The sequence below is a fragment of the Amblyomma mixtum genome, chromosome 10, assembly GCF_055824585.1.
Source record: "Amblyomma mixtum isolate Tamu chromosome 10, ASM5582458v1, whole genome shotgun sequence".
NCBI classification, from domain to species: Eukaryota; Metazoa; Arthropoda; class Arachnida; order Ixodida; family Ixodidae; genus Amblyomma; species Amblyomma mixtum.
In genome coordinates this window covers 64,799,476-64,815,126 of record NC_143021.1, presented here as the reverse complement: position 1 = coordinate 64,815,126, position 15,651 = coordinate 64,799,476, and the positions used below count along the sequence as shown (strand labels likewise).

The 15,651-nt window shown below is 48.4% G+C and overlaps 1 protein-coding gene and 1 long non-coding RNA gene across 2 annotated transcripts; both read right to left on the bottom strand.

Moving 5' to 3' along the window:
• Window positions 1-2,438: 2,438 nt before the first annotated feature.
• Window positions 2,439-3,476, bottom strand: LOC149325974 (uncharacterized). The gene has a single exon (XM_089563686.1). It carries the CDS (start codon window positions 3,474-3,476, stop codon window positions 2,439-2,441), a length of 1,038 nt encoding a protein of 345 aa, XP_089419812.1.
• A 4,699-nt stretch (window positions 3,477-8,175) lies between these two features.
• Window positions 8,176-9,411, bottom strand: LOC149325973 (uncharacterized). Its single transcript, XR_016286414.1, has 2 exons — window positions 9,024-9,411; window positions 8,176-8,311 (listed from the first exon to the last, which is right to left on the bottom strand). It is a non-coding gene; the product is annotated as an uncharacterized LOC149325973 (long non-coding RNA).
• Window positions 9,412-15,651: the final 6,240 nt, after the last annotated feature.

Genomic DNA, 15,651 nt, shown 5'->3' with positions numbered 1-15,651 from the left:
CTCTAAGGGTATGACGCAACATCAGTTCAAGTTTATTATTCAAGTTTATTACACAGTTCGTGTTGCCCACGCAAACGCGGACACTGTTCTTTCTTTCACTATCATTATTAAAAAAGCACACGACATATATCTGCAGCCCCGCTTTATCCAAGCCGTACGGACGTGCCTGCGTAGCATAGGTGTCGCGTGTCTGACTCGAAACCCGAGGGCCAGTAATTTCCGATGAGCCGCTGGTGTTGCTGGCGCCATCTATGAGATCCTGTTGTAATCGACTACTCCTAAGTTTTCGGCCACGCCGCCGGTAACGCCGACACTGGCCTCTGTGAGGCACGGGCCTTTACGCTTTCCCGCAAAAAAATTTCCTCCGAAGGTGCGGGCAATTGAACCACGGTCCTTCAGATTCCGAGGCTAGCATGCAAACCATAAGCCACGACACCGCATTGCTCCTTCGAAAATGAAGGTGAACATGCGTATGCTAATGAGCAAGTGTCTCTTTAGATTACAAGGAAAAAATTATCTATTAGAATTTTAATGCTTTGCCCCTCAAAGAACGTCAGTACTCATTAGTGACCTCCGTAAATTTTATTTTGTCTAATTTTTATCTTGTGTTCCTCTGCACAGGATATGAAGTGTCAGGTAGCGAAGGATTTCGACGTAGTTCCGAGCATGCTGTGTGCAGTGTTCATCAAGGAGGCAGCTGTCACTAGTGGCATTGTCCGCGCCGGGAAAGGAACCAGAGGTTGTCGACTTGTTTTTCGGTCGGCGCACTCATTATCCTCTATGAAAGGATGTGGCCATCGTGCTTCAGCGTCGTGCGGGAAAGCTAAACGTTTTGAAACAGCTTTTAGTCTACGTAGAGAGAGTTTTTTGTTGACACAGCAGTGCTCTTTCCTCATAATTATTGCAGGATAAGAGCAGTTAGACTCTCCTCGTCTTCTTTGAGCGTTTATTAAGGCGAAAGCCCTTAATGCTTCATACTGTCGTTAGCAGACGCGTCGGCAGCCATGTCGACAGACGCGTCGGCAGATTCGTCCGCCTTTCGGCGTCACTGCTTAAAAGGCTCAAGGTTCCAGCATAAATAAAGGCGCATCTAGTGAATGCATGGGCTTCATAAATAAAATGAAAGGAGTAAAGTCAAGAGAAGGAAAATAAAAAATAAAAATAAGAAAATAAACAAAAATAAAAACAAAATAAAAATAAGATGTGAAAATAAAAATAAAAAAAACAGTAAAATGAAGAAAAGGAGCAAAAACAAATAGAAACAAAATATGAAAACAAAAAGTAAATAACAGTGGCCAGGAAACGCTTTCGCCTTGCAGCACTTTAGAGAGCCAAAGTGCCCCCTGAATTTTTTATTCATTTATTTATTTCATATATTCGTGCAAATTCATGTACCAAAATAATTAAAGACTATACAGGACTGATCTTGCTTGCTTGTGTTTCGTCTGGGCATGCAACCCGACAGAGACATCATCTTACTTTATCTGCTTTTCGGGCCTGAAATAACTGCTTTAAATACTCATTTCTTCTACGAACTATTTCATATTGGAATAAACTGAAGTGGTGCAGCCATCACTAACATCTTTCGCTCAATGTATTGCCTAGTTTGCATAGCTGCATTCGTCACTTTGGTATTTTATTGTATATTTATTTTATTTTTTATTGTTTTTCCTCCAAGTTCAAATTATTGTACTGCTGGTGCTGGCAGCAGAGCTTCAGCTTCTACTCTTGTCTTGTTGACTGTGTTTTCCCCTCTTATAAACGAGCTTTGCTTTTCCACACCCAGCTAAAATCCCGACACCGACCGCTTGGAGCATCAATCAACAAATAAAGTAAATGATTGTCGCGGATTATTCGTCTGTTCCTGACAGCACTTTTTTTTAACGAGCCTGTGGTCTAATACCACTGTACCACGAGGCGAGATGCAGGTTGTACGTTAGCACTGGCAGGAAAATAATTTGTGCCTTTTTGGTCGTCCCACCGTAGAATTTCTTGGTTGCTTGCTCGCTAGATGCGAGGAAATGGCTCGGAAAAGCGATCATAGGTGACAGCATGTATGATGTTCGCAACTTTTCGCAACATTATGGCGAAAACTGTCATATTGCATATTAAGCTAGTTCCGGCTTACCTTTAAGTGCAGTGCGCCTGAGAGGGACGGCCATTCAGACCTCATGGGCTGCTGAGTGCGCGCGCTACTATCGCCGCGGCTGAACTTCTTTACAAAAGGCGTAGAACCTTTAGAGAGGTCGTTGATCCAAGCGGGCACGTCTGCCCGATTGCAGTCATCTACGTGCGACAGCGCAACAGAGATGAGAGCACCGCTGCTGAAAGGGGTTCTTTTCAAGAACACGGTCCTGATGCAAAGATATTCGCATCATGCAACCGAACAAAGGACAAGACAGCAGTTTCGGTCCTGCTTTTAATTGTGATGGCTTCGATCAGCGCAGCGAAAGACGGCTCTGGCTGTCAAAGCCGGCTTTCTGGCCGCCGTTCCTGACCACGAACTTCTCAGCGCTGACACAGATCCGCTTGCGGCCCATCCTGACGAACAGGAATCTGTCGGGACAGCAGCTGACGACCATCTTCAAAGCAGGCGTGGTGACCGAAATGCATCCGTCTGTTGGCGAGGTGAAAATAACATTCCGACCAGAGTTAGGAGACACCTCCACGTCACCCGACGGCCTTTGTATTATGTGCACCCCGCCAACAAGCCAGACATCTCCGTTTTCTGTCGATTCATGAATCGACTGGGTGACGATCTCGAGACAGCTGTTCATCAGATGGCTGCCCTGATTAGAGCCACAGCGAAACACACTCAGCGCCATGTCGTAGCGCAGGACTTTGAACCGCTCGGTCGTTGACTTGGTCCCCGAGTTGTCAACCAAGTACACGAGGCCATGGAGGTGGCGGGCGTGGAACGCTGTGAATGTGACCCCTCGACTGGAGATCTTGGCCAGTCGCTTTCCCGTCTCGACGTCAATGGTGGAACCTTCCTGAAGAACTCGTCCGCATGGGTGGCAGATGCAGCTGCGGTCGCCCAGGCGGCCGAGGGCAGCCATGCAATGCTTGGAGAAGTTGACGACGCGCACGGCCCGGTCCACCGAGATGTCGACGCGTATGCGGTGCTTCAGAAACATGGACACTGTGCCGGCAGATGTCACTGACGGCCCGTAATAGACTTCCAGCAGATATTGCTCCACGGCGGCTGGATCCACGGGCGCAATGCCCTCGATGCTCACCATGCTAAAAGGGCCATCCTCTGCGCCGCCGGGCTGTGGCAGGCCGGCGCTAGCCCCCTGCTCTTCCTCCTCGGAGGCCGGCAGTGCCGTGGAGCCAGCGGGCTCCAGCTGCCCGACCGTGTCGCCGCCAGAGTGGATGCCGGACTCGTCTCCGGGCTCCGGCTTGCAGCTCTGCTCGGAGGTGGGATGGTCGCCCTGTCTGTCGGCGTCGCATGGACCACAGGGCAACTCGGCCATCTCGGAGCGCGTGTGCGATGGCGGGCGGCAAATGCGAAATGGCTGAGCGGGCGGCCACTGCACGAGGCTCGAGGTAGAAATTGGCGCCAGCTTCGTCTTCACCATATGCGCTTGAGCATACCTGGCCGCCTCTGGGTAGCCTACTTGCCAATATTGAACGGTATGGCCGAAAAAGAACGCAGCATTCGCCATCCCAGTTCTTGCATGTTTTTTTATTCGTTTCTTCAATGGCCGCAGGTACGGGACATTAGATGAGAAATGGGCATCACAGTTAAGGACGACGGCCTCGATCACATTCTTGAAATTGATTTCATTGTGATGGGACGTCCAGCGGAAGTTCGTTCTAGCCCCACGACGACTTGATCTTTTTGAAGGATGTCAATGTCAGCCCTGTCAGGGATCCAGTGATGGTATGCTCGCTCGTCAGGAAATATCGGATGTGGCAGGCAATACTGGCAACAAGATCGTTAACGTAAATGAGGAAAATCAGAGTTCTCAAGCGCTGTACGAATTTTGAGAAATCACTTAAATATTTGGAAAGCGAGGGAAAAATTCTTATTTTCTAATGTAAATTTATTTCTGCTAGTAAAAAAGTTGCAAATTCAGTATTTAAGCTTTAAGCACGACAGTTTCAGCCGTATTCTTTTCTGCGCAACAACACCTAAAAGGGCGAGTTAGCACGAAAAGCATAGACAGGGAAGAGATGGACAGGACGAGCGCTATCTCCTTTATCTGTGCGTCTTTCAAATACGTCTATCTCTTCCACGGTGTTGCTTCAAAACTTATCGCTTTTTTCGAAATCAAGGAACAGACCGTCAGTAGGGACGTTACTTGTAGTTTGATGCTTAAATCATTAATAAACAGGGCCAATTGGGAATCACAGCAAATTTGTTTTAAAGGGGCCCTGAAACACCTTCAGAAGAGAGTACACGATTATATACATTCACTACATTCTATTGTCACGTACTGCTGAGCCAAATAATACACTTCTACATGCAGGAGAGCACCCCCAATTGCGCGCAAAAAATAACGAGCCTTTTCCGACAACTTTTCCTTACTCGCGTCCTCCTCCGTTTCATGCTTCTGCGTATGGAGATTAAGAGGTGGCTAATGTCAAATTCTATCAGACGTCACGCAGCTACCATGGCTCCGGTGGGTGAGGAAGCTTCGCCCTTCCGGCGACAAGTCCGAGTGGTTGGGGCTGGTGAAGGAGCGCAAACATTTCAGCGTGCAAAAAGTGACGAGAGGAGAGGGAAAGGCCTGAAAAAGCTGCAGATAGCTCAGCTTCTAAAGAACGCATTAAAAAAATTGGCGGGGGTTTAGCTTTGGTTAAGCCTGGTAGGTTGCGAAGGGTTCCGAAGGGTAGGGTGTCAAGCGGCCGCCGTTACGCGACGAGCCGAGTTGGTAGCCCGTCTCTCGCTTCTGGTATGACGTGACGCTACATCGTCACTAGCGCCTCTAGCGGGAGGAACACGGCGAGCCGTGCCAAGGGGCCGCCGTTACCCGACGAGCCGAGTTGGTAGCCCGTCTCTCGCTCCTGGTATGACGTCACGCTATAACGTCACTAGCGCCTCTAGCGGGAGGAACACGGCGAGCCGTGCCAAGGGGCCGCCGTTACCCGACGAGCCGAGTTGGTAGCCCGTCTCTCGCTCCTGGTATGACGTCACGCTATAACGTCACTAGCGCCTCTAGCGGGAGGAACACGGCGAGCCGTGCCAAGGGGCCGCCGTTACCCGACGAGCCGAGTTGGTAGCCCGTCTCTCGCTCCTGGTATGACGTCACGCTATAACGTCACTAGCGCCTCTAGCGGGAGGAACACGGCGAGCCGTGCCAAGGGGCCGCCGTTACCCGACGAGCCGAGTTGGTAGCCCGTCTCTCGCTCCTGGTATGACGTCACGCTATAACGTCACTAGCGCCTCTAGCGGGAGGAACACGGCGAGCCGTGCCAAGGGGCCGCCGTTACCCGACGAGCCGAGTTGGTAGCTCGTCTCTCGCTCCTGGTATGACGTCACGCTATAACGTCACTAGCGCCTCTAGCGGGAGGAACACGGCGAGCCGTGCCAAGGGGCCGCCGTTACCCGACGAGCCGAGTTGGTAGCTCGTCTCTCGCTCCTGGTATGACGTCACGCTATAACGTCACTAGCGCCTCTAGCGGGAGGAACACGGCGAGCCGTGCCAAGGGGCCGCCGTTACCCGACGAGCCGAGTTGGTACCCCGTCTCTCGCTTCTGGTATGACGTGACGCTACATCGTCACTAGCGCCTCTAGCGGGAGGAGCGCGGCGCGCCCTGCCAAGCCGGCGCCGTTACCCGACGAGCCGAGTTGGTAGCCCGTCTCTCGCTCCTGGTATGACGTCACGCTCTGACGTCACTAGGCATGGTATGACGTCACGGGTCATTCTAAAGGTCAAACGTGCCAAGTGGCCGTCGCTACGCGAAAGGGCCGTTCTTGGGAGTAGTATTGCTTTCGCAACAAAATTATTGCTCAAGGATATTAGTGAAGCAGCGCTATACCGAAACTTTTACGAGCGGTAGCTCTTATTGATCACGTTTCTCGATTTCTTGTTGTCCGCTACCACCTCCCTTCGGCGAAAAATTTCCTTTCCAAGGAATTCAAGATGGCGGCCCCATAGTAAATCGATATAGCAACGCAATTGGTGATTGATTGGTGACGTAATTAGTATATCGATTTGATGATTGGTGAAGTCACTGATGACGCCATAATTAACTAGTCACGTGACTCTGTTTAAACGCTTTTAACTGATTAATTATTGAGGCATCATTAAACGAATTTGATATTTGGAATCCTCTATATAAGTAGAACCAGTTAGGCATTAAAATTCGCTAATGAGGTTAATGTTTAGTTATGGTTATGCTTACATTTAATCGCTTATAATTAACTAACCGATAACGTCATGATCTAACTTATGCGTAACGGGCATGATGAGTAGGAGATGCTAGAGACCAATATTGTCTAATTAGGTTAATATTTACTTATGGCTAGGCTTAACATGGCGGCCATGTCGTCGGCACTCGGAAGCTCACAATTTCATACTTCATGGCGACTGGTCACCTACCGCCTTCAGGAAAAGAAAATTGGCACTCCAAAGAGTGTAAAAACTTTTTCGGCTCAAATAGGTCGAAAATATCCTACCTAAAGCCGGTAAGCGCCCGCTCACCGTAAGGCATGTAAAAGTAGCCTAATCATGTGGCAATACATCAGACGGACGATAGATGGCGCTACTGAAGAGATAACTCTCGTTACTTCAAAGGCTGCCATACAGTGGCAGCACCTTTCAGAACCCCTTTCAAAGCTCCTTAAGTGCAAGTTAGGACGAAAAAATCTAACAAATCAATCTGCTCTAGAAGTACTTTTGTTTGGGTCACTTGGTTCGTAGCCATATTCGTTTGTAGCCATGTCATTTTTGTCCTCGTCCCATTTTCGCCTTTCTGTTTCAAACATGGCTACGGACCAACTAGCACAAACTAAAGTACTTCTAGAGCATATTTCTTCTGCATTGGGCCTTTTCCGGCTTCATAGATTCCGCACCGACCCTCTCATCGTATGTGCTAACCTTATTGCTGCCATTCACGAGTTCTATCTTTCTGTCTAAAGAGAAAAGTCCTTCCTCGTGGGGTTCAAGCTCTCTTCAGCGTTCTGCAGCCATCGTGGGGCCACGCAAGGCGCACTTGCAAGATACTCATGTCTGAGTACTGTAGGCAAGTCTGGATGATCCAGGACTGGGAAAACGTCCTTGTGTAGCTTGGAAGAGAACCCAAGGTAGATATACCATGGTAGCGAAGGCTCCATAGACGCCCATTGGTCCAAAAAATGGCGGCTCATGGGGCACTCCAGTGCCCCCATTTCGGGGGGCAACCTACGTATGAGTGACGTTGAATGACGTCACGCATACGTATGCTTTTGGCGCGAATTATAAAGTGGTCTTTTTATAGAACCCGCATTTTCGAACCGGTACCTATAGAGGGTTGCCTTTCAGCACGCACCAACCATTGCCGGTCAAATGTGCTCGCGTTCCTGCTAGTTATGGCCTTGTTAATGTGCAATTGGGAACCGTCACTGGCAAAGAAGGCAGCATAGAAAGGCAGCAAAACTTTCAGACGCTGGCTAAGGATGCATGATTCGTAGTGTAAACCTTGGTGAAAATACTGGTGCCAGTACTTTTGAGTACATCAAGGTATGATGCACAAAGCACAGGCTCAAGTGCACAGTTTGCAATACAGTGTACGGCAAGTATGGTTTTCATATTTATGGTTTATTACAGCAACCAAACAAATACAGTGATAAAGCACGCCAACAAAAAATGCGCGTCACAGGCAGCTCAAGCCGTAGTTTTTTTAAGCTGGCTATTCATCTCAATGTTCACAGTGCGGATAGGAAAAAGCCCTGAAGTTCCACGAACGTTGCCAAGTAGAAAATTGAAAAGTATTGAAAACAATGCTACGACAGCAGCTATGTTTACACCTGCATAACAATATTAAAAACAATTTTTAGCATCAACAAATCTACTCAACGCTAGAGCATTACACCATACATAGGGCCTGCGCACCACTTCGAGACCTCATTCTTGTCGCTAACCGAAGTAATTTGAAGCAATTTTAATCAAAATAAAATATACATGAAGTGCAGTTTAAAGTGAAGTGCAAGGACATTAAATACACCATCCTTCCTCGAGTAGGCACAGCATCGAGACGCAGCTATCCTGGCCGCAGATACACAAACAGTTCCAAGTGCTTGGAAGAAGCCCTCAGATCTCGCAGCTGGCACGGCGTCTTCTCCAGGCTGAGGTTGCGGCAGAACTGCACCCACGTTTTGCACCTGGACATGATGCAGCGTCCACGTTATACAACTGCACCCAAATGAATACCATATACTCCAAACGTCAATACGCCAAGACTCCTTTCACCTAAATGCAGTACGTTATAACTATGGCAGAAAATGCTCGCGCCAAGCCTCCAAGCCTCAGAGTGCGGTTACGCTCGCCTGATACCACGCGGCTAGCTGCTTTTCTATGCTCAAAGAGTGACGACAGCACTGCAGCGAAATGAGTTTAAAACTACATTGATGGTCATGTATACGTTGAACGGCAATAACTACTACTGGCCGAATTCAGTTAAGGCCCAGTCAATGCGGCGCACCCACACATGGTTGAATTTCGATACTGTCAGTTGCGAGGGGATCCTCAAATTGGCTTCACGGTGCTGCAAAACCTATTAATGTCATGCTCAGAGCTGTTAGGCAGCGCAGTTGGTTTTAAATTGACCATGCGGCAAGTAGAGGACACGTGGTTGCTCATGAGAGCCCGGTATCAATTTCACGTTGGTGACAGTCGGCTGCACGAAACTAGCTACAAATAAGACATATTATTTGTGTCTTTTGCACATCTTATGAAGGCAAGTGCGTGCCCTGCAATTTACTAAAATATCCCGATAACATGAAGCCAAGTGCGTATGAAACGGTTACAGCTACGATAGGCGCGGAAAGCCCGACAAAAGCATATCTAGAGCAGACGACAACGGCAAGAGCTCACCTGCGAAAGTCCAGCGGGAAGCGGTGTAGTCTTGGTAAGACACCCACGGTACAACCCACGCTGTCACAATGTGCCACGGAGCAAGGTTTCTTCACATGCCGCAAGCTCATCTTGAAATGCAGAGCTAAGCGCTTGAAACGATGAGCGCGAAGCCTCGGGAAAAGGTTTCGCACTGGCCGTACACCGAAGGAAACGCTGCAGCGGTGCAGCGGGGTGCAGATCTTGCCAAACGGTGACAGAGAGGCGACGGGCAAGGACGACAAAAACTTCTTAAAGGGGCCATTTCGAAACCGGCGAGCTTAATTTGCACGCTTTCCAAGGCGCGCCATAGCAGGCAGCTGGAGATAAGAAATCGCTTCGTAAGCTGCGGCCGGGTACCGAAACAAGGCCTGCAAAGTCGCGCTACAAATGCACCGCACACTCATCAACCGAGGGCGCAACAAGAGCGTTGCAAAAAATTATAAAATTCGGCGTAATGTTTTGCACAAATAGTTCCCCTTTTTATAAACGTGGAAATAAAATATTCACTTCTTTTTGTTGTTTTGTAGCATTTTTATCTGTGCTTTTGAATTTCATGATATAAGTGTTTCGGCCGCCCAAAGTGGCTGTGCTGTAGTCGCGCTAAACCGTTTTTGGGCCCAGCCTTCGCCACCATTCTACATCCACCTTGGAGAACCCTTGACGGAGCATGGACAACTAAAAGAAATGAAAAGGTTGGCGGCAAGGACCACTGAGTCTCTGTGGCAACAGACGCTGACGATTCTGCTCTCCCGGCCCAAGGAGTCTTCTGGTGACCGATCCAGCAGACTTACCGTTCTTGGAGAGGCGGTTCTTCATGGGAAAGTCAAAGATACACTAGAGAAAAGTCCAGAATTCAGCTCCCACCCCAAGCCAAACGTCAAGAATTGCTGGCTATGGTCAGAAATGTGGCTAGCCGTGCAACGGAGCGAGATAAAGACAGGGTCATCGGAGACGGCGTCGGCTGCGAGGTGAGATGCACTGGGGCCAACCCGCCAAAATGTGCCCCGTTGAGAGAAGTGTCGAATGCTCTCAAGGAAAATGGTCTTCTAGCGCTCTAATCTGACAATGAAGGTGGTTTTGTTATGCTGCCTACGGGCCTGTTCTGCGAAAAGGCTTTGGTGGCCATCGACAAGAACTTCAAACGTGTCAAGTTCAACGCACGTACTCAAATACGGCAAACAATGAAGATCATGAATGAGTTGCATTTGGATGCCATCAAGAAGAGAGCTGCCGATGAAGATAAGGCTTCCTTGAAGTGTTCTTTACGGTCAAAACACACAAGCCTGGAATGCCTCTACGTACCATCGTCTCGGAAAAAAGAACATGGCAACGGGTCATCAGTGGCTACCTTCAGAGGAACCTTGGCACTTTGGTGGGCGATGACCCCTTCCTTGTCCGTACTTCTTCGCACGTCGTACAAGAACTTGAGTCTTTGACTCCCAAGGAATACAGTGGTTTTTCGATTGACATCAAGGACTTGTATTATTCTATTCCTCATGAAGGGCTCCAAAGTGCGGTTAGAAGGAAAATTGCTACAACCGCCGAAGTTCAGCTCCCATATACAGCTGGAATCAGCAGTGAGAGTTTTGTGGCCTTGCTTGAATTTTACTTGAACTCCCCCGCCATATCGTTTGAAGAGAGCTTCTTTGTCCGAAAAAAAGGCGTGTGTATCGGGTCGCCTGTGGCACCCATACATTGTGACACTTTGCTGTCAGCTGTTGGAAATTAATTACAAAGTCAGCTATGTAATTCGCATATTGTTTCTATTTCTCGTTATGTAGACGATTTCTTGATTATACTGAAGAACGTCCCGGAAGCTTACGTAGCCACAGCTGTTGAACGGACACTGTCCGTTTTCATCACTCACAGCCAGGGGCTCACCTGTCCTTGGGAGGTACCGGTTAATAGCGAACTGCAGTTCCTAGACTTACGGCTAGTTTTTAAGAAGGATCACCTATGCTGGGCATACACTCCCAGATCTCAGAAAGGCTTGTTACCTTTTGAGAGTGCCCATTCAAAGCTCGTCAAAAGAGGGATAATTACCAACTTCCTGCAGAATGCTTTAATCAAGTCTTGCCATCACATCATGGCTTTGAGTTTTGGCGCCGAGGCTCAGAGGCTGAAGGAAGCAGGGTACCCAGCCCCTTTGATCGCCGCTGTTTGTGAAGTGCTCTTGCATAAAGTCAAGCGACCCCGAGACAAAAATCAGAAAACAAAAAAGAAACCGGTGCAGGCTATTTCTCGTTCATAAGGTATCCCATGGCATCAAAAAAGTTGCAAGTAAATACCAGGTTGAGGTTGTCTTTTCTGCACCTTCCAAACTTTCGAAAATTTCCTCCATGGACAAGGCAAACGAAGTACCTGTTTGCGGAATTAAACATACAACCATGTTCACCATACGCAGATCACGAGTGGTGTACCAGATTCCTTTACTGCGGTCTCGTGTACAGAGAGCAAACTGGGCGTTGTTTCAACGAACGCGCTACTGAACACTTACGGAATGTGCGCAACAAACATGGAAGTTTCCTTGCAGACCACTTCAAAGTCTGCAAAAATTCCGGTCCGGTATTAAACAAAACGATGTTTTCGAAATCTGGCAGAGATAATGTAGAGCGGGAGGCCTACTATATATAAAAAAAAAGCAGGAAGCGTGTGCGTCTGCAAGCCATCCATCTCGATCAGTGACGCAGAGGTGGCTTCCCTCAAAGGATTCTTTTAGGTATTACAACCGCGATTCTCGCGTGCTTTTGCCATCTTCTCGAATTTCATTCCATAGCAGCATACTCTTCCACCTTGGCACCGAGAGTGTCTCTCGAAGTTTTTAAAAGTTCATTTGCTCCTTTTTTTTTCCCGAGTTCCTGCTGGTCATATTGTTTTTCATTGTCGCTTGTTTTGTTATACCACTAGTACTGTTTCATGTGCACCGTTTTTTGCACGTTCTTGTTGGCTATTTTAGTTTTAGTTTTACCTTGTCACTTGTCTTGTTTTATTTACGCACGAAATTCAGAAACATTAACACAATAGTTTATGTCATGTATTTTTTTGACGCGTGCGCTTCTGCTTTTTGAGGTAGCTTTCACGTTAGGTGCTTTTTGGTTTCTCAGGTGACGTGTATATTGTTCTGAGGTGTTTTCCTGCCAATCACCTCAGTCGCCTGTAATCTGCGTGCTGATTGCGGATAATAGTTTGTGTTGTTGAGTGCTTTTCTTGTGTTTGGCTTATGTGATACGGCTCGGTCCTGCGTATAAATGCCGGGTGTGGTGCAATGAACCTCAGTTGACAGTTGGCGCTTGTCCTGTTGCTTCATGCTCCTTCTTGTCCTCATCCTATTTGCACCTTTCTGCTTCAAAGAAACAAATAAAGCAACTTCGGATCAATAGCGCAAACAGGACAAGAGACCAAGAACGAGTAGACACACACAGCGCTGTGTGTGTCTACTCGTTCTTGGTCCCTCGTCCTGTTTGCTCTACTGCTCCGAAGTATGAACCAACCAGCCTGTATTTCAACGTTGTTAAATCAAGCAATTTGACTATGTGCCAGGCACCATCGTGCTCCATTCGTTTCGAAGAGATGTTTGTGACAGAAATGGCTAGATAATTTCTACTCGAAGATGAACCTTTTTTCGGGACTGGAAAGACGTTACCGGCTTTCCAGTGTAGTTCGAGCAAACCTGATTCCTGAAACAGGAAGGGCAAGGATGACGCTTACAGTGTTCGTATACTCCTTATCCCTTTCGGAAGTACGCTGGCAAAAAAGAATGAAGATGCAGGTTTCAATTACTTCATGAGTTTCACTGTGGTATTTGCAGCAAATATAATATCTGGCATAACAAGGTGATGAGGAGCTCAGAATTCTTGTAATTCAGTATTGGAATCGGTACTGAAAAAGAAAATTTTCTTACAACGCGACTAACATGATGATCCAGACTATGAAGGAAACCAACCGGCTTCGAAACCAAGGAGAATATAGGACCATGTTTCTATTATTAATTTTTTAAATTCAGCTTTTGATCAAGAGCAGAACTATTTTAAGGATGAAAGATAATATATTAGAAAGTAGAAGAAAAAACAGCATTCCGCTGAGGCGATCCGAATCCACGACCTCCCAGGCTGTCGGTTCCTATTCCATGAGCGGAAAGTGGTTGTTTTTTTAGAGCGATATTTACTGCCTCAAGGCATAAAACGGTATGTAATGATGGATGACGAGGATGCTTAATTAAATGAGAAAAAGTACGATGATCCATTTAAATCGAGGAGTGAACGATGATGCGGTCCCTGTGTCGAAGCGGTGAATGAAGCAGTAATGTTCACGAAAGACCCGCTGCAGCCAAGTGCCAAATTTCTGTCGGCTTCAGCGCCGGGCAAACCCACCGCAGGTGGTGCTTGTCGGGCTCAAGATTTCTGTTCCTGCAGACTGGACATTCGAGGCGTGGATATAAACCTTGGAATTGTGGTCACTTTCGTGTTACGGCTGGAGTTAGGGAAATCCCGACCCGGATCCTGCGGAGCGCAACCTCCTCTGCACGGATAAGACCGCGGGGGAGTGTTACCGCACACGGAGGGATTAGAGCACGTGTGCGGCCCTGAAGGCCTTCCTTTTGTGTCAAAATGAGGACGGTGTGATCCAGAGTGAGGATTCGAGGCAAAGATGAGGTTTGGGTCGCTAGGCGGGCCGCACAACGGCTTTGTGAGCTCAGGAGGCCTCGTGGGACCCGCTCAGTACGGATTGGCAGCGAGACGATGGATGTTTTGGCAAATTTCTGGGGTATGACTGACGCGTCGTAGTAGGCGTGTGACGTGAATGCCATCGGTGCGAACGACAGTGCCGGCCGTAGGTAGCAGGGGAACGGCGGCCACAGAGCAAAGTGACTCTTGAACGGCAAGCATCTCCGCACAGAAAGAGGACGAAGGTCCTGGGAAGCGAAATCCGGACGTTTTGTTCAGGGCAAGCTTGCAAGGACAGTAAACTGCAGTCATTCCGCAGGACTGGATGCTTGTGTCATTGTATAAAACGATGGAGCCATGCCGCTGATGGGCGTCTTGCTCTGTAATTCGTTCGCGAAACGACGACGCCGGAAAGGTAGATGATGGCCGACCTAGGTCATTGGTATGTTGTCGCTTAGCTGCACAAAATGCCAGGGAGGGAAACGGGCGGAGTCGGCTGTACAATAGAGTGCGACGAACCATACGCCCTGAGTGCGCACGTTGCGTGTGTAAGGTTAGACTTAAGCCGGCGAGCATCACGTCGTTGCTGCGCGAGCTCATCTAGTGTATTCAGCTGCGCATGTTCCTGGAGCGCCATGATCGGGATGATGCGGGGAAGGCAAATGATGTCCCTCATTGGCGCTCGATTAACAGCTTCAAGGCGATTCTATTGGGCCCTCGTCAAATGGTAGAATTGGGCTTGGTCAACAAGGCGCGCTTGCTCAATCGTTCGCACCAGCTATCGTGCAACACAGTAGCGGGCGCCGCCTGTTTTGAGACCAATGCGTCTAATCAGGCCCAACGCCTGAATCTCTTGCTTTTTAGCTCGAAAAAGCCAAGCAGCCCCTGCTCCTAACTCGTGTATTGTCAAGCCCAATATTTTTGCGGTCGAACTTTCGTGGGGTTCCGGATAGATGGGTCGAATTCGGGCCGCCCCGAGTTTACGACGTCCCCAGCGGTTGGCAATGAATACGTACGTAGTTTTGCTCACTGAAAGCTGAAGACCAGTTGAAGGAGCATAAGTCGGCATAATATCTGTGGCTGATTGTAGGGCAGACGCTTGAGTCAGCAGGTCGTGGTCGGTGCTCCACACAGTGAAGCCACCAGCGTACAATAAAAACTTAATTTCAGACGCATCATGTTAGCACCAAGCAGGGGGGATAAAAGTAATATTAAATAATGTTGGTGATAATACAGATCCCTAAAGTACGCCGCGAAGGAGCGCAAAAGATCCGACTGCCTCACCACTGAGGCGTATGGCAAAGTGTCGACCTTCCAGAAAGGATTTAAAACAATTGGGCACTCTAACTGCGAAATGCAGCATGTCAAGAGATTTCAGAATAGCAGCATGATTTTTATTATCGTATGCCTTTTCAACGTCAATGGCGAGTATGATACGTACATTGTGGCTGCGAGTTGATGCTAGAACTGTTAACGCCAAGACATCCAATCCATCTTCTGAACCTATGGACGTACGAAAGCTTATTTGCGCGGTAGTAGAAACGTGGTGCTCCAGCCACCACGACCGTCGCGTAGCAAGAATTTTTTCTGTAAGCTTGCACAAAGTGGGCATAAGGAACATAGGCCGGAAATTACCAAGGTCTGTAGGCGGCTGCCCCGGCTTTGGAATGGGGATCACAACAGACGATTTCCAGGTTTCTGGTACAACCCTTCAATCCAATCTTTGTTAATGGTGGCGAGGAGTTGACGGAGTACAGCGGAACTCTAGTTCATGTACACCTCGTACGGAATGGAGCCCGGGGGGCTGAGCGCAATCTTCCGATGGGCCTCATCTATTACTGCAAGCAACTCAGGCATGCAAAATGGGCTTACGATTCCCTCGGCGGCAGCTGTAGGTGGTAGCCTATCGACATATGCTAGAATGGCAGCCAAGTAGGCTTCTG